The sequence below is a fragment of the Enhydra lutris genome, unplaced genomic scaffold (assembly GCF_002288905.1).
Source record: "Enhydra lutris kenyoni isolate GAN:26980312 unplaced genomic scaffold, ASM228890v2 scaffoldscaffold10, whole genome shotgun sequence".
Lineage (NCBI taxonomy): Eukaryota > Metazoa > Chordata > Mammalia > Carnivora > Mustelidae > Enhydra > Enhydra lutris.
In genome coordinates, this window is record NW_019154094.1 from 42,474,014 (window position 1) to 42,493,744 (window position 19,731).

The 19,731-nt window shown below is 41.1% G+C and overlaps 1 protein-coding gene across 5 annotated transcripts in view; it reads right to left on the minus strand.

Moving 5' to 3' along the window:
• The window catches only part of LOC111144150 (TAM41 mitochondrial translocator assembly and maintenance homolog), a 50,479-nt gene that overhangs the window by 9,769 nt on the left and 20,979 nt on the right, over window positions 1–19,731 (minus strand). For 2 of the 5 annotated variants that reach the window (XM_022498316.1, XM_022498321.1), the window contains 3 exons: window positions 12,081–12,226; window positions 2,558–2,723; window positions 1,017–1,079 (listed from right to left, as the gene is read on the minus strand). In XM_022498316.1, the coding sequence (XP_022354024.1) occupies window positions 1,017–1,079; window positions 2,558–2,723; window positions 12,081–12,226 (375 nt within the window). Of the gene's footprint in view, window positions 1–259; window positions 681–1,016; window positions 1,080–2,557; window positions 2,724–12,080; window positions 12,227–19,731 lie in introns of those variants that run through there. The other 3 variants (XM_022498317.1, XM_022498318.1, XM_022498320.1) reach the window with 3 other exon arrangements.

A 19,731-nucleotide genomic window follows, 5' to 3' on the forward strand; every position in this document is an offset into this window, starting at 1 on the left:
TCTCCGTGGGAAAACAAAGTCGTGCAGGGAAGGAAAAGCGTATGATACGGCTCACCTATGAATCACAGTAAGAGAGTCATACATTGTAAATGCTGACAACTGGCTTCACCAAAGGTGCACAGCAACTACCCGAGGACTGAGGGATGGGAGGGGTGAGCATGTGTGGCCCGGCGGGTACAAGAGCTGAATTCTAATCTGCCACAGTGAGAAGTCCACAGATGATGCCAACAACTGAAAAGGAGAGAAGCGGCAGTATACACCTACTATTTAGCAAACTGGCAGTGGAAATAAAACCAATCCACTAGGAGAGTTAGCAGCAGTTGTCTCTGGAAAGGGGAAAATGCAGGGGTTAGGGGGTGTGTGGAAGGGCAAGGTACTGCTGCTTTGGTAACAATACGCACATGTGACTTCCATAAATCCTGAAATGAGGGGATAACCTGCACACAGGGAGTTATTCGGAAAACTGAGAGGGGCAGTAAGGCTTCCAACAGTACCTCACATGGTTTGACTGTTTTGGACTGATGACAGCGCTGTTTTGCCAGTCCGTATACCAGTGCTATGTCCTAGTTCATGACCGTCACAATTTAGCACTTCAGAAGTACTTGCAGATACAGATATAGGTTTACATTTTAATCAGGAATGCTGAGGCCTTTGATCCAACAGGTACATTAAGCCTAGATCTTCAAAAAAGAAATGATTTTACTTTGCAAATAACTAATGTCTCTAAGACGACATTTTTAGGTGTTGGTTCAGAGGCTCTTCCCTGTCCCCTCTCTTGAAAGAGAGCTCTTATAACCCAGGACTTGGCCCAGGTAACACACACAGGAGACGAGGGTAGCAAATGGTGATAGAAGCTTTGTATAGAAATATGTACATTTGTGTTATAGGCCTTTTCACGCTTTGTGTGTAGCTTTTTACCTGTAACCTTCATTACATTGTGAATTAAATGTAAGTCTTGTCAAAAACAGAAACAAAAAAACAAAAACAACCAACCATGGATTTTTGGAAGTTCTTACCAGCAGTGAAAATGCCTTTGGTGCTCTGTTTCATACTAGAAGGTCTCACAATTGCTGAAAGCCCTGTGAGAGAAAACCAACAAAGATGCAAAAAAACCCCAGATGTTAGTCATCTTCACATGTTTAAAACCTAAAACAAGATACTCTTTCCAGTTATCTAATAACACCAGCAAATCCAGCTCTGCCCTGGTGTCACAGAATGACAATGGAAGGGTTATCAGGATTGAGGGCCAGGAGATCAGAGCTGCCAGCTGTGTCATCGACCAGCCGTGTCACCAACCAGCTGTGGGAGCTCAGGAAAATGCCTGGCCCCCTCTGCGCCTGGGCCTCCTCACCTTAATTAAAACAGGAGGTGGATTAAATCAACCTCAAAGGTCATTTTATGACTTTTAAATCTGGTTAAGGCTGCTGGTTCTCAACTCCAAGATCTGAAATGATTAAAAAGAACCCAAAGTTTCCGTCTAGGAGAAAAGCTTTCATTCCTCAGTCCTCCATCCTCTCACAAAGGCAGCGGAGATCATATTGTGACAGAATCATGTTAAAATGAAAACAAACAATGTGCCTCCTCACTTATCTTTAGAAACAGGTACCTGGGAACCTGGATGCATGCCCTGATAGCCTGGGGCAGGTCCCCGGGAGAATGCATCACTGGGTAGGTAGGGTATCTAAGCCAGTAGATTGCATCCTTGAGGAGCTCTGGAAATATTTACTCAATAAAACAGGAGAATGTGCTCATCTGGAGAAGGGAGTCATTTTTAATCATGATTATTTCTTTACGGACAGCCCTTGTAAACACCTCAAAGGGAAGCAGGTCTCTGAAGATAAGATTTTTGGGTAAACAGGAGTACCTAGGTGGCTCAGTTGTTAAGCGTCTGCCTTTGGCTCAGGTTATGATCCCAGCATCCTGGGATAGAGCCCCACATCAGGTTCCCTGCTCTGCGGGAAGCCTGCTTCTTCCTCTCCCGCTTCCCCTGCTTGTATTCCCTCTCTCACTCTCTCTGTCAAATAAATAAATAAAATCTTAAAAAAAAAAAAAAAAAAAGAAAAGATTTTCGAGTAAACACTGAGAAGGCCCTGGGGTAATATGTGGAACATGGGCCATGTCAGAGGGAACTGACGAAACACATTGATGAGACACACTGAACAGGAGTCGGCTGGTGAAAGCTGTATTCCTGATGTTATAAAAGCACTAAAAATGTCACCAGTCTCCTTCCTTCTCAGACCACCATGAAGGACACGGAGGAGTCTTTGGAAAAACTTCTAGAAGTTACGTTCTTGGAACCAAAACAAACATTGTTTTCTCCTTTGACAGTGATTTAGGATCCAGGAATCTGAAAACAGAAGTACTTTCACCACCCTACTTCAAACAAATGACAATTTAGATTTGGAAAAACCCCAGATTGTTAGTGCTTTCTTCTTTCCTGAGACAATCTGTCTCTCCATCTCACCAGGCAAGGAAGAATAAAGAATACATCTCAGTCACACAGTTTGCTTTTTCACCCATGGCCAGCATTTCCTTGACGTCAAATCCAGAAACATACCTAGTCGCACCACTTCTCCACAGTCAGGATCATGAGCAACTTGCAATAAAGTTTCTTCCACATCTCTGTTTTTTCCAGGAGGGTCCATAATATGATTAATTTGTTGCTGTAAGGTTTTGGGCAATGTCATTAGCTGAGTGAATTGTCCTTCTGGGCTTTTATCTATCTAAGGGGGGAAAAAAGATAATGTCTATGCAAAGTTCTTTGAATTTTATAAAGATTCAAAGACACATGGCTTCTCTTTCAAGTCACATAAACATACACTGAACCTATTCCCTAGACTGGGCAGCACACTAAGGAGACCTGCTCCTTTCTGAAACTGAATGCATAAGAGTTCAGATGCTAAGTTCCTTCAAAGAGGTCAACTCCTTTCCTATAATGGTCCATTTTTACATGAAAAAAGTACAGAAGCTTCTTTCAACGATCAATTTCTGATTCTAGTTTTGAAGTTTCTATGGGTCTTACATCCAGCAGCTGAAGGAACTGAGGCTGCTACTAACATGCACTGAGGCTCAGCAAACCCAGGTACTTACTCTCTCCAATTTTAAACACAGGGGCACTGAGTGGCACAACCAGGGTCCTACCGCCACTGCGAGAGAGCCACCTCTAACCTCGGGCCTCCTGCCTTCTGGGCCTTTTTATTCACCAGGCCATATTTAATTAGCTGTAGGAATAAACTGAAGACAAGGACTAAGTTTATTTGCTTTTAATCTTCTGGCACATAGTAGGTAGTCAAAAACCCTGGCTGAGTAAGGAATGAATAAGTGCATCAATAAAACTTAGTTGTCGTTATTTCTTAAGGAGGATTAATTACATCAGTGGTTTCTGTGCCCCACATATTCCAAGGACATCAAGTTGAAAGATAAATACAGAAATAAAACATACAAACTACACAACAGACTTTACTTTGAATCCAAAGTTAGCCACAGAGGCAAGGCCACACCTAGCTTCCCTAACTCCTAGTCTAATATACTTTACTTCACGGAACTAAGTTTTTACAAAATCATGTAGACACTGCCTGCCTGTCAATGTGAGAACCAGTAGCACCGCCCTCAATGGCTCATCCCATTATTTTTCAGGTAAGAATCTGTCTTGTATTCTTTCAACAAATGTTTAGGTTTTAAATTGGACAAAGAGAAGAGTAAGAAAAAATGAGACAAATGAATGTATTAAATTTCAGATTCAGATTTTCTAGATATGACTAACTTTCTTATTAACACTTAGTTTCACTCAGTCTACCACTTTTTTTCATATAACAAGTATTTGTTGAGTATTAATGTCTGGATTTTCTAGTTTTCTATAAAATTCATGCAAAGAAGAGCAAAGTTCTATTACCTAGTGGCTCCAGTAAAGGTTTTTTTTAAAAAAAATTTCATATTTATCATTAAAATGATTCTAAATCCAAAGAATTTGTACTCTATTTAGATTTGTTTCAATAAAGGACAGAAATGTGGGTGGCTCAGTGGGTTAAGCCTCTGCCTTCAGCTCAGGTCATGATCTCAGGGTCCTGGGATCAAGCCCCTGCATCCGGTTCTCTGCTCAGCAGGGAGCCTGCTTCCCACCCCCACTCTCTGCCTGCTGCTCTCTGCCTACTTGTGATCTCTCTCTGTCCAGTAAATAAATAAAATCTTTTTAAAAAATGTGGCTATTACTGTAAAATATATTAGAAATAACATTTATGGACTCATATATTAGGGCTAAGAATTGAGATTAGTCAAAAGGATCTTATATTTCTGTAAGGCTTTATCTATGAATTTCAGAGATACCAAAATGGCTTGAGTAATATCAAGAGTTAAAAAATAGTATTTGCCACTGCTTTCTCTTGAGGAAAAGAATGCACTGGAATTTTTGCTTGAAAGACAGAACATTAGGTGACATTTTCAAATAATTGCTAAATTCTGTGTAATTATCCTCTTCGATTCTCATTAAAACATGGAAGTGAAAGCATTCAGTTAAATCGTGAGAGTCGGTAAATAAAGGAGAAGAATTTGAAAAAAAAAATCGTGGAAGTCAAACTGCATTTTAAAAGCAGATAAGAAAAGGCCACACACTGTATGGTTCCATTTATACAAAGTGTCCAGAATAGACAAATTCACAGAGGCAGAAAACAGATTAGTGGTCACCTGTGGGGTGGGGAATACAGAAACTACAAATGGATGTGGGGTTTCTTTTTCAAGTGATGGAAGTGTTGTAAAATTAGACTGTAGTGGTAGTTGCACAACTTTGTGAATATGCTAAAAAACACTGAATTTTATAGTATGTGAATTACATCTCAATAAAGCTGATGTTTTAAAAAAGCACACGTGGTCACAGGATACTGGATGCTGCATTATACCACGCAGACCCTTGCTTAAGGGCCAAGGTATCCACTCTACTAGCTGCTGGGAAAGTTGGCTGAATCCCTCTCTTAGAGTCCCTCCCAGACTTGTCCTCAGCCAAAGGGAGGGCTTGGACCCAATGACTGGACAATGCAGTAGTACAAAGGCCTGGCCTCTTTGCCCCAAGATGGGACAACCAGGAAAGGCTACCTAGTTCCACAGTGCCATCATAGGATCAGATGAGGGCTTGTTTCAAACCCGTTCAATCCCGATCCTACACAATAGGTACCAGGAGCGGTCCTAATGAGCACACTCTGTGTTGGTATTTTAGAGCTGTCATACTAAGGAAGGCCAACTGGAAGCCTCTGAAGCTGCCATTTTACCTCTTATGCAAGACAGTGATTACAAAAACAACAACAACAAACACCACATCTCAGGAGGAACGGCAGAGTATCAGTGTTATCTGTACACCTAAAGGATACAGGGGTGTGATATTTGATTTTGTGTCACTTGGCTAGGCTATTGTGCTTAGTTGCTTGGTCAAACATTAGTCCAGATGTTATTATAAGAGTATTTTTAAAGATATAATTAATATTTAAGTCAGCAGACTCTGAGTAAAGCAGATTGCCCTTTATAACGCAGGAAGGCCTCATTTAATCAGCCAAAGGCCTTAAGAAAAAAGACTAAAGTCTCCAAGGAAGAAGGAATTCTACCTCTAGATTGCCCTCAGACTTAAAACTACAACATACTCTTCCCTGGGTCTCCAGCCTGCTGGCATGCTCTGTACATTTCAAACTCATTAGTCTCCACAATTTAATTCCTTAAAATAAATCTTTCCCTATATATATCCTACCGGCTCAGTTTCTTTAGAGAACTCTGACTAATACGAAGGCTAATGGTCTCCATCATACTTCCTTTAAGTCTGGCCTTCACAAAATCCAAATGTGCTCTGGAAGACTACAGCAGACTACCACAACTCAAACAAGTGGAAGTCCCAGTTCCATCTGCTGTGCCAGATGCAGTAAATCTATTAGAGCAAGTCAACAGAACTGCAGGTATCTGGATGGGGCCAAGACTAGGGAATGCACTCTTTTCCATCTTTATTTGGAAGGAGGATCAGAAGCAGCTCGCATTCATGAGACAGACAATAGTATATCTATGTTTGCCTCAGGGCTCTGTTAACTCTCCCATTCTCTGTTGTAAGATCCCCCAAGAAAACCAGACTGTGTGGCCATTCCATGTAATCTTGGGCTGACCCACTTCATCAATGCTTTGCGGCTACTGTTACCTGGTAAGCAACAGAGGCAAGTACATTGGAGTGCCCGGTAGATAAATGCACTCCAGGGGGTAGAAGATAAACCCTATGACGTTTCAGAAGTCTACCACATCAATGAAAAGTTTGGTGGTCAAGTGGTCTGACGTATGCTGACACATCCTCTTCAAAGTAAAGATCAACTTTGTGCATCTTGCACCTCTCACTGCTAAGACCGAAGCATGATGCTTGATAAGCCTCTTCAGGTTTTGGAGGCAGCAGATTCCACACTTGACTGTAATGTTCAGACCCATTTATGAAGTGGTATAAAAGGATGCCAGGTGTGTGGGCTCAGAGCAGAAAAGAGCTCTACAGCAGATCCAGGCAGCACAGCAAGCAGGCCCTCACTTGGGCCATATTCTCCATATACACTCCATAATGCTAAAGGTATCTTTGGTATAAAAAGAAGCCACAGGGCACCTGGGTGGCTCAGTGGGTTAAGCCTCTGCCTTCGGCTCAGGTCGTGATCTCAGAGTCCTGGGATTGAGCCCCACATTGGGCTCTCTGCTCAGCAGGGAGCCTACTTCCCCCTGCCCCAGCCCCCTGCCTACTTGTGATCTCTGTCAAATAAATAAATAAAAATCTTAAAAAAAAAAAAAAAAAAAAAGAAGCCACAGGAAGCTTGTGGTAGGCTCTCAGTAGGAGAATCACAATGTAGACTGCTAGGGTTCTGGAGATGGTCATGCCCTCTGGAGTGAAGAACAATACATCATTTGAAATCAGCTCCCAGATATGAGACCCTTCTAACCGTGGAGCAATAAAAGACCATGCATCAAGAACCGTCTACCATGAACTAAGATCTCTCATAGTCACTAACTGTTAAGGTCAGGCAGGCTCAACAGTAATCCACTGTAAGATGGAAGTGGTACACCAGCATTCAACATAAGTAAGGCCAAAGGGCACGAGTAAGCTGCGCATGCAGGAAACCCGGGCCCCATACCATTGACTATGCACTGTTGCACCAGTGCACGCCATACTGTTTCTCCACTTGTTCGTGCATATGGCTACATGGAGGTTCCCTTGTGACTGGCTTGTGGTGGATAAAGGATGAGTTTGCTCCAGGGATGACTTGGCTTGGTATGCACAAGCCAAAAATGATGCATTACAGCCTCACTCAGGGACAGCCCTGAAAGACACTAATGAGGGGAAATCCTCCCAAATGGGTATGCTTCAGGTAGTACACCGGCCATCCACTTTACATGGACAAAGCGGCCCTGGGTAAGAATATACAAAGACCCATGGGAGTGAAGCATGGTTCACTGGTTGGCTAGGCCTGAAAGGAAAAATACTGGAAGACTAAAGACAAAAAACTGGGGAGAAGAGGTATGTGGATGGACGTACAGGAGGCATGCACAAAGTGTGAAGATCTTTGTATTTTGCTAATGTCCACAAGAAAGTATCCTTCACAGAAGAATCAACAATAACCAAAAGAACAATTCAGCCAGTTAATTCAATAGCCTCTGGCACAATGGCTTATAAAAGGAGCAGCCATGGTGGCAGGGAACAAGGTTCTGCCTAGTCCAAGGCTGACTTAGCTATTGCTGTTGTTAAAGTCTATCCTGACAGCAACAGAAGCCAATGCTGAGAACCTGATAATAAGACCATCTCTTGAGACTAACCAGCCACTTGGTGGACGTTAACTACATTGGACACCTTCCATCTGGGAAGGGACAGTAATTCATCTTAATTGGAAGTAACATATGTTCTGAACATGGGTTTGCCCTTCCTGCCCATAGGACCTAGCCAGTACCATGACAAGGCCTACAGGATGACTGCTTCACCAACATGGTTGTACCATGGAACATCACTTATGGGACTCATTTTAGAGCAAAAGAGGTACAGAGGTACAGCAACGGGCACAGGAACATGCCTCCACTATAACTACCATATACTTCACCAAAGCCGCCAGACTGATAGAGCAGTTCCCAAAAAGAGGAAATCTGGGGCCCATACAGTAAAGAATTATCTAGCCCCAAATGCTAATAGTTCCATCATTAAAAAATCGTGACAGAGGGGCGCCTGGGTGGCTCAGTGGGTTAGGCCTCTGCCTTCGGCTCAGGTCATGGTCTCAGGGTCCTGGGATCGAGTCCCGCATCCGGCTCTCTGCTCAGCGGGGAGCCTGCTTCCCTCTCTCTGTCTCTCTGCCTGCCTCTCTGTCTACTTGTGATCTCTCTCTCTGTCAAATAAATAAATATTAAAAAAAAAATCCTGACAGAGCAATGAAGGAACAGGTGATCCAGCAGCTTGAAGATGATACCCGGTGAGAACGGGGTGCAGTACACATCCTAAATTAATGCCTGTTACAGAGTACCTCATTCCCAACCAGTAGAATGCATAGGTCTGGGAACCAAGGGATGGAAGAAGTAGCCTTGCTTCCCATTGTTCCCAGGGACCCACTCAGAAAATATGTACCTCCCATGCCTACAACTTCAAGACTTTAAACTTAAAGGTATGATTGCCACCTGCTCTCTTCAGATCCCATGCCAAAAGTCCAGCAGACACAGAAAGGAGTCACCACAGTGGCAGAAGTAATTGATCCTGATCATCTGAGGTAAAGCTGCTCGTACACAACTCTCAGTACCCCTTGCCCAATTTTGATGGTAAAGGGAAAGGGGAGCAATCGTAGCCTGAAATGGGCAAGGTGACCGGGTCTTAGATGCCTTAGGGATGAGGGTCTGGGCCACCTCGTCTAGCCCAGCACAAGTGCTAGATAAGGGTGAGGGGAGTTTGGAATGTGTAGTAAGGGAAGGAGCAGGGGGGTGTCAGTGACAACCTCAGCAGTGCTGGGAACTGCAATTCAGTCCATAATCTTACTCTTACTCTTGTAAGCTTCCCCAGGATAAGAGATCAATTAGGACTTAGATCATGCAGGCTTTCACAGACCATAGCGAGGAATTTGGAAATATCTTCAGGGTTAAAGAAAATTCCCAGCCCTTTTCCCTTGCTCAGTTTTCCAAAAGTTGGCAGCTAGGCACATTATCTTTTCTGATTCCAAACCAGGGAATAGATGATGTCTCTGGAGAAATCCTACAGATTCTGACAGTAAGAGAAATAGAAACAATGTAGAGAAGAAGATAAAACTTCAAAAATTATAATGAAGACCACTAAAGGGGTGATAAAAGATAATGCATTTGGAAAACAAAAACAGGATGCTATAAGAAAAAAGAACAAAGGAAATTAAAAATTTAATAGCGGTGCTAGAAGATCGATTTGAAAAATTCTTCTGGAAAGGAGAACAAAAACCCCAAAGAAAAAGGAAGGAGAAAAGAAAAATTAAAAAGATCAAACCAGGAGGTCTGACAACCAGCCAACAGGAATTCCAGAAAGAGCAAAGTAAGAAAATGGATATGAAGAAATTATTATAGAAGTAACAAAATTTCTTAGAATTGGAGCTCAAGAGTTTACAGACTGAAAAGGCTCATCAAGTGCCAGAATAACAGTGAAGAACACATATACAAAGACAAATCATCATGAAATTTAAGACTGGAAAAAGGGGGCAAGGATCCTAAACAGTATCTGAGAGCTAAAAAGGTCATATCCAAAGGACAGGCAATCTGAAAGTCACTGGACTAAATTTTTAACACAACACTTAGAAACTAGAAGAAGGATATTGTGACTTAAAAAGTCTGAGGGAAAAATTATTTCCAACCTAGAATGTGATACGTACCCCAAACTATCAATCGGTGCAAGAGTAGAATGTGCAGAGGTACATGGTCTCAAAAAATTTACCTTCCTTGCAACCTATGTTAGAGAGGTACCAAAAGGTATATTTCACCAAAATTAAAGTGTAATCATGAAAAAAGACAAAAAAATGCAGAAAACCAAAACCTAGGAAAGGAGAGAAGGCGGAAAGAACCCTCAGGGTGTTAACGAAAAGATGCTCCAGGAGAAGAGCCGTGCCACAAGGTTAGAAAACAACCAGTCCAGAAAGAACAGGGCACACGGAGCTCCAGGAAGAAACACCCCCAAGAAAAACAAGAAACAGAAAATACCTGATGTGTTGGTCTATGATGAGAGAAGCTATACAGATATGGAAGAGGGTATCAATTAGTGATAGGTACAAAAAAAATTTAAGCAAATGAAGAAAATGAGACAATTATTAACTCCAAGAAAAACACATTTGCACAGGAAAGAAGATTTCATAGTAGTGTATCCCAGCAATGAAGAAAAAGTAAGTTTCACAATAATGTAAATAGCAAACATTAACTTAACCAAAAATTATGAAATAACTGTATGTGGAACAAGAGGGAATGAGGAGGGAAGGGAAGTGTGTGTGTGCGAGTATGTACCCGTGAGAGCATGTTGATGGGAGTGACAAAAGGGATTAAAAAATCTTCATCTTCACAGAGGGAGGACAAAAATAAAGTATAAAACAGAAAAAAAAAATCAACAAATAACAGTGACATCATATTGTTTAGAAACATGGAGGTAAATATTGGACCACTAACGAGATGAAAGCAGTCGCCTCTGGGAAGAAGCACTGTGAAGCAGGAAGGTGCCAAGTAGGGAACTGCTACTTTTTGTTATAAACCTTGAGGTCCCATTTGGTTTTTAAACCATGTGCATGCATTACTTTGAGAAAAGTAAAAAATTTTAAAAACTTGCAAAATTCTGGGCATTTCATGTTACTCTCTTTTTTAAAAAAATACTTCCTATTTTTTTTCAAAGTTCCCTTTCAGTTGTAAAAATTCCATTAATTCTATATTTAATATAATATTAGTTGCCCCTATTATTTGGAAGAGGAAGAGCATTAAAATACAGTGTTCTTTGTGCTAAACATAAAAAATAACTCTGTGGTTTCTAGAGGTTTTTTTTTTTTTTTTTAAGATTTTATTTATTTATTTGACAGAGATCTCAAGCAGGCAGAGAGGCAGGCAGAGAGAGAGAGGGAAGCAGGCTCCCCGCCGAGCAGAGAGCCCGACGTGGGGCTCGATTCCCAGGACCCTGAGATCACGACCCGAGCCGAAGGCAGAGGCCTTAACCCACTGAGCCACCCAGGAGCCCCTGTGGTTTCTAGAGTTTTAAAAAATCTTAAATTCAAATTACTTTCCTCAAAGGAAGAGTTCTTTAATATTTACTTTCAAATATTTAATAATATAATTTTTGGGGGTGCCTCAATCGGTTAAGTGTCTGTCTTTGGCTTAGGTCATGATTCTAGAGTCCCAGAATCAAGCCCTGCATCAGGCTCCCTGCTCAGCAGGGACTCTGATTCTCCCTCTGCCCTTTGCCCCACTCGTGCTCTCACCATCTCAAATAAATAAATGCAATCTTTAAAATACATATATATAATTTTTAAAGATACTCAGAAAGAAAGTTTCATTTGATGTATCAAAAGGAAAGCCAAGATATAATAAACCCAACGAGGAAAACAAAAAGCATCAGAAAAATATATGTAAGTGAGAGCCCATTTACATAAAACCAAACCAAACAAAAAAAGACCAAACTTCTTCATACATGTGTATATGTACAAATAAATACAAAAATGCACACAAAAAGAGATCTGGGAGAATATATGCCGAACTGTCAGTAATTACGTCCGGGAGGCAAGTGGGTTTGGGAATGAAGAATCTGAGAATTTATTTTCACTTGTTTTTGACTGGTAATCAGTATGCATAGTAAGAATTTCAAATGGCAAAAAAGATATACATGGTAAAGACAGGTCCTTTCCCACATCAGCCCCACGTTCCCTTTCCCAAAGGTGGCCTCTTATTACTTGTCTCTTATGTTACCTTTGGCATTATTCCAAATACATGGACTAGTATGTTTACATATGAAACATACATTTTATAAACTGTAAATGTTATCACACTAATCATATTGCTCTAACCCTTCTTCCTCTTAAAATAGCTCTTGCCTTAGAAACTATATAAATTATTTCTCACATACAGTTTACCTCCAGTCTGCCGTGCTGGATCTTATACACCACTTGGGGATTCTCCTGTAGTATGTTGCCATAGAGCTCACGAAAGTGGGCTATGTTGGGCTTCACAATATTCAACACTTTTGTCTTATCCTCTCCAACCACCATCCGAAAGTCACCTGGATAAAACAAATGGAAAAACAAATTTTCCATTGAGAGTCCACATTCTGACCTACAAAACTACAGCCCCATATTCACCCTATGCTAGTTCAAGATGGTGGCATCCCACATTCAAATCATTTGCTTTTCCTCTTTAAAACTGTGAATAATACATTACCCAAGAAATGCAGGCACTTGTTCAGGGGCAAACAGAGCCTCTCAAATCATAAAGCCCTTTATTCCGGTTAAAATGCAGTTACCTAAGTGCAAAAGGTAATCATCATTGAGAAGCTGATTTGTTTCTGTTTTTCCAATGCAGATGCACCTATACTTATAATCTTCCATCCTGTGAGCAAAATTCTGTGACCAATCATGGAGCTGGTGGCTGTGTGTCACCTTAGATGTGTCCTTGCTACTGCTTACTCGGCTTGAACCTCTTTGCTGTGTTTGTGCAAGGGCTTTGAGGTACTTTATAAATATAAAGAACTTTATCTATCATATTTGATAAGGACAAGAGCAGCGAGCGTTAAGAGTCCTAGCCACTGGGTGGCTCAGTGGGTTAAGCCTCTGCCTTCAGCTCGGTTCATGGTCTCAGGGTCCTGGGATCAAGCCCTGCATCTGGCTCACTGCTCAGCAGGGAGCCTGCTTCCTCCTCTCTCTGCCTGCCTTTCTGCCTACTTGTCATCTGTCTGTCAAATACATAAATAAAATCTTAAAAAAAAAAAAAAAGAAGTCCATATTCTTAAAAAAAAAGAAAAAGATTCCTAGTAAGAAGAGGTTTACATTTAAGATGAAATTCTTGAAAGCAGATACCATGTTTTACATCGCAAGTGGTGAGAAATGAGGAATGTTACACTTGCCTGTGGGATGAATTGAGCTGCAAAATAAACAGTTCTAAAAGACAAAGAGCCAATTCTGACACAAAATTGAGGTGCCCTGGCCTGCTTATGCCATTGACAGTTACCGGCAAGATGCAGAGGAAAAAAGATAAGGAAATGTGAAAGGAAATGTGAAAGCTTGAGGGAAGCCCTACTGGGCTAATCCATGTTCAAAACAGGCTGGGTGCATGTGAGGGCCTCCCAGGTGAAGGCTGGTAAGAGCACGGTGATGAAACCTTCCTGACAGGTAGAAGTCATCCAGGAAAACAGTGAAGTAGTAAGAGTAGGCAGGTACCCCGGGTGCTAACAAATTCCTAGGCATCGGGTGACAGTGTAATTCATCATCTGAACTAGGTCGCTTTTGAGGGTGAAGTGGGCGTGATAGATAATCATACCAGGATAAGTAAAAACTGGGCAAACCCAAACATACGGTTACCCTTGCCAATTCATTTTCTTGGGGGGGTGGGGTGGGCAGGAGAGGAGGGAATCATTGAAATTATTATGTGTCACAACAGATATTACTAGACCAAACTATCGCTTTGTTTTAGAAAAAATACAGATACTCAATACTATGTACTTCAGTAAGGAATAAAATATGGTGGGTTTTAAAGGTTCAGAGGACCAACTTACACCACAATTTCATGGAAAGCAGCTGGGGACTACAAGCTTTAGGAAAACAAACATAAAAACAGCCTCTGCAATCCAACCTTTGTGACATGAGGTCTGTTCAGAGCAGTGAGCAGAAGAGAGTTCCAGTTGTAACAAGCTGCCCCAATATGGACAAACTTATTTTTTCACTATTATTTTATTTTATTCATTTTATTTTAAAGAAGATTTTATTTTTTTGAGAGAGAACGTGAGACAGAGAGAAATCAGTGCAGGCAGGAAGGGTAGAGGGAGAAGCAGGCTCCCTGCTGAGCAGCGAGCCTGATGTGGGGGCTCAATCCCCAGACCCAGGGATCATGGCCTGAGCCAAAGGCAGATGCTTAACGACTGAGCCACCCAGGCATCTCTTTTCACTACATTTTGAAGGGAAAGAGAGTTACACAGTTAAATCCTGGGGTAGTGAGGGTGTAGAGAAATTGGTCCCTTCACATAATACCATTGAGATCCTAAACTGGTAAAATCCTTTGGAAAGCAGTGGATGAAACAACTCCATCTCTATAGAGCAATCCTAAAGGAACAGACCCAGAGTTCCGGAGGTAATGTTTGCTGAGCACCTGGTAAGAGCCAGGCACTGATGCAAGTGCTTTGCTGTATTCCTTCATTTAATCCACACATCCCTGTCCTCTCAGACACCTATTCTATCCCCATTTAGCATCAGGGCAACAAAGACAGAGATGAAGCCATGGGCCTGAGACTTCCCAGTAAGTAAATGAATACACTGCATACATACAACTGTTCTTGAGGCACTATTTATAATACTGAAACACTGGAAGCAGCCCAAATGTCCAACAACAGGGGAATGGATAAGTTACAATGGTACTGCCGTATCCTACCACAAAACAGTGTGCAACCATTAAACATTATAATAACCATACATAGCAAGATGGAAAGTGATCATATAATAGTAAGAAACTAAGAAAACAAAAGTACAACAAGAAAACAACTTGGTATAAAAAGAGGAAAAACGAGACAAAAAGATGACATAAAAATGTTTTTACTCTAAAAAGTACACATTTATTGTGGCTTTTTGGGGGCGTGCATGCTTTATACTGTTAACTTGTTTAGTTCTGGTAAAGCCTCCTAAAGAAGGCACTAAGTATTCCCAATTTTATAGATGAGGAGATTGACGTGCAAAGGTACAGCCACCTCTTGGTATCAGGGCAGTGACATTTTAGGTGACTAGTACAACTGTATTTTGCAGTTTTCCTCCATTTCTCTCACTTCCATAATGTTGGCATATTACTTCTAGCATTTTTAAATAGATGCATGGGGTGCAAAGACGTGCTAACTTGACAAATGTGCATGGAGAGGCAGCTGGGTTAACTTTCAATCGTGTAAATCCTCAGGCTTTTATTTAGAGCCTATAAATGGATTCTATCAGTCTTGGAAGGGAAAAAATGTCACCCAACTTGGAAACCAACATGGCTGGCTCTGAAGTGAAAGATCAGTTCCGATCGCCGTTGAATTCTAAACATGTGTGTCTTTTTTTTTCTTTTTGTACATTCAACAAGGAGTTCTTACATTTTAGATAGTAACTTTCTAAGAGTGGCTGTATTTTACCAAAATGTAAAATAAACTAATCCAAAGTCTCCCCTAAAGAGCATCTGCATGTCATGATTAAAGGGCCTGGAAAATACTCTGGACTCTTTGAGAACAAGGACTGGGGTGTATTCATCCCTGTATCTCCATCTCCTTGTGCACTGCCTGGCACATGGAAGGCACATCAATAAACGTCTGCTGAATTGAATTTCTCCAACTGCTGTGCAGCAGAACTAGCTCAGCCATAGGGAACAGCAAGCAAATGGGCTTACTACCCATTTCTTCTGAACAAAATGAATAAAATTGTGGGCACAGCATGACCCAGCATTTTGATCATAAGAATCAATTTTTCTTACCTCAAGAGATGTTTGCAACAAAACACAGAGATTGAGAAAAACCGACTGCTGACTTTTATTTTATACCTCTACTGGTAAGTTTAACTCTTGACTGCTCAAGCCAGAAAACTGCCAGTCTAATAACAATGGGTAACCAAAAGGATGATTTCCCTTCGACTTTGAAATGAAATAAACCCAGAGGCTTATAAAGCATCTGTAGTTGGCCTGCTCTGTGATTCCAGCATGCTACCAATGGCCAGGGGCCTTATTATGAATGTAGGGATGTAAGGGTCTGCACTGCCCAGTGGAAAGACCCTGACTTTCAAGGCTGGCAGTGTTCTAGGGTGACTGGAGATTAACCCTTCTGAGTCAGTTTTCTTATCGGTAAAATGGCTGTAACCATCACAGTGACCTCACTAGGTTATTTATTATTATTATTTTTTTAAGATTTTATTTATTTATTTGACAGACAGAGATCACAAGTAGGCAGAGAGGCAGGCAGAGAGAGAGGGGGAAGCAGGCTCCCTACTGAGCAGAGAGTCCGATGCGGGGCTCAATCCCAGGACCCTGGGTATCATGACCTGAGCTGAAGGCAGAGGCTTTAACCCACTGAGCCACCCAGGCACCCTATTTTTTATTGTTTTATTTTATTTTTTAAAAAGATTTTATTTATTTATTTAGCAGAGAGAGAGAGAGAGAGACAGTGAGAGAGGGAACATAAGCAGTGAGAGTGGGAGAGGGAGAAGCATGCTCCCCACCGAGCAGAGAGCCTAATATGGGGCTCGATCCCAGGACCCTGGGATTATGACCTGGGCCAAAGGTAGACACTTAACAACTGAGCCACCCAGGTGTCCAGGTTATTTTTAGATTTAAATGAGTCAAGGCAGTAGCAAATGCTTTAAGTAGTAAAGCAGATAGTACTGTTGCTATGATATGCATATGGGATGTGGAAAGGACAGCAGGGTAGAAGAAGCCCTAAGTCTTTGAAAATAAAAACTGGCTAACTTTTTCCCTCTTAAACTCATTGCAATACTGCTGTTATTTCAGTTCAGTAAATATCTGGGTGTCTAGCAAGTACTAGGAGCTGTGACAGATATTGGAGATATAAAGATCTTTGCCCTACCTGAGGCAGGAAGTGCTATGAAAACAGGTCTTTTCAGTGTGGATTACAGAAGTGGGTATTTCTTATGTGGTAGTGTTTAAGAACAGTAGCCCAAACTGGATGTTGATATGGCTGAATAATAGTCGTTTTAAAAAAATATTTATTTATTTATTTGAGAGAGAGAGAGAGAGAGAGAGAAGGCACACACACACGCCAGGGGGAAGGGGCAGTGGGACAGAAACTCAAGCCGACTCCATGCTGAGCTCAGAGCCTGATGCGGATCTCACAATCCCAAGGTCATGACCTGAGCCAAAATCAGAAATCAGATGTTCAACCAATTGAGCCTTCTAGGTGCCCCAAATAATATTCATTTTTAAAAAGATTTTACTCATTTATTTGAGAGAGAGAAAGCATGAGCAGGGGGAGGGACAGAAGACAGAAGGAGAGGGAGAAGCAGACTCCCTGCTGAACAGGAAGCCTGACGTGGGACTCAGTCCCAGGACCCTGAGATCATGACTTGAGCCAAAGGCCGATGCTTAACTGACTGAGCCACCCAGGTGGCCCCAATATTCATTTTATAACAGGTTATTTTTTAAAGATATAATTTATATACCACACAATTCAATCATGTAAAATATATAATTCAATTTTTTAAAGTATTTTTAGTATATATTAAAGGGTTATGCAACCATCTAATTCTAGAACATTTCGGCCTCCCAAAATGAAACCTTGTACCCATTAGCAGTCACTCTCTGTCTCCCTCCATCCTTCCATTCCCAGTCTTAGACAAAGACTAATCTACTTGCCTTTAGATTTTCTTATTCTGGACATTTTATATAGATGGAATTGTACAATAAGTGGTCTTTTATGACTTAGCATTATGTTTTCAAAGTTCACCAAGTTGTAGCATGTATCAATATTCATTCCTGTTTATGGCTAAATAATATTCCATTGCAAGGATGTACCACATTTTTAAAAAGATTTTACTTTTTTATTAGAGAGATCACAAGTAGGCAGAGAGGCAGGCAGAGAGAGAGGAGGAAGCAGACTCCCCGCCGAGCAGAGAGCCCAACACGGGGCTTGATCCCATAACCTTGAGATCATGATGTGAGCCAAAGGCAGAGGCTTAATCCACTGAGCCACCCAGGTGCTCCTATGTACCACATTTTTTTAATCGACTCCTCACCTGATAGACATTTGGGTTGTTCCCACTTTTTGGCTATTTATTATGAATAAAGCTATGATGAACATTTGTGTACAGGTTTTTGTGTATATATGTGTTCTCATTTTTCTTGGGTAGATACTTAAGAGCAGAATTGCTGGGCTATATAGTAACTCTATGTTTAATATCTTCAGAACAGCCAAACTATTTTTCCAAAGCAGCTGCACCCTTTTATAATCCTATCAACGATGCGTGAGAGTTTCAATTTCTCTGCATCCTTGTCAACATTTGTTCTTGTCTTTTTGATTATAGTCATTGTACTGGTTATGAAGCACCATTTCTGGGGTTTTAACTGGCATTTCCCTAATGATTAATGATGTTGAGCATCTTTTTAAGTGCTTACTCGCTATTTGTATACTTTCTTTGAAAACCTGTCTATTCAAATCCTTTGCCTATTTTAATATTGGGTTATTTGTCTTTTTATTGCATTCCAAGAATTCTTTATATATTCTGGTGTTATTCCTTATCAGATATACAATTTGTAAATCTCTTCTCCCAAGTTATTGGTTGCCTTTTCACTTTCTTGAGGGTATTGTTTACAGCACAAAAATTTAATTTTCATACAGTTTTCCCATTTATCTATTTTTTTCTTTGTTGCTTGTGCTTTTGGTGTATATCTAAGAAACCCCTGCCTAACCCAAAGTCACTCTGCTAAAAGCTTTCGAGTTTTAGGTCTTACATTTGACTCTTATATATATGATCCATTTGAGTTTATTTTGTGCATTGTATGAGAAAAGGGCCCAAGTCATTCTTCTGGACAATACAATACTTCTTTTAACACTGATAACTAGGACAGTATTTCTAGGAGGCAGTCTACTGCACCATTCAAAATATATTCCCCCAAATATCTCCATGGCTGCAGAAAAGACACCATATCATACCACTTGCATGTGGAAGACAATGAGATAAGAATAAATAGCTTTGGGGTACCTGAGTGACCCAGTCAGTTAAGCATCTGACTTCAGCTCAGGTCATGATCTCAGGATCCCTGAGTAGAGCCCAGGGTCAGGCTCCCTGCTTCTCCCTTTCCTTTTGCCCCTCCCCCTATTTTGCACCCTCTTCCTCTCTCTCAGATAAATAAAATCTTTTTAAAAAAAGGAATAAACAGCTGATGCACACGGTGATATAAATTTGAATTACCTTTTCTTTTCCACACTTTAGCAAACACAAAATAGATCAGTGTAGAAAGGGAAGGGGAGGATTCAGGTTGACAATACTGGTTCAAGAAGGAAGCAATATTACAGTAATTCATCCATTCATTCATTACATATTTACTAAACACCTAGAATGTGTCAGGTACCACTCTAAGGACAAAACAAGACAAACATTTCTGCCCTTTACATTCTAGTAGTGGAACAAAGACCAAAGACAAACCAACTAACGAACAAATAAAATAATCAGTATTTCAGACAGTGCTGTGAAGAGAACACAAGCAGAGAAAGATGACAGGGCAGAGGGCAGGGGAGCGGCTGGGGAGGGAGATAAGCCACCCAGGGAGCTGGGAGAAGCCTGTCCCAGGCATGGACCAGGAATGATACCCGCCACAATAGACCATTTGTAGAAGAGCAAAGGATTCTAGAACCAGACCACCTGTGTTTATATCCTAGCTTGGTACTCATAAGCTACCTGACCCAAGGCAAGCTACTTAGCTTCTCTAGGCTTCAGTATCCTCAAATATAAAATGGAAGCAATAACAGTAGGTAGCTTATAAGATTCAGGAATTAAATGCATTAATACACATAAAACAGAACAATATCTGACACATAGTAAGTAATCCATAAAC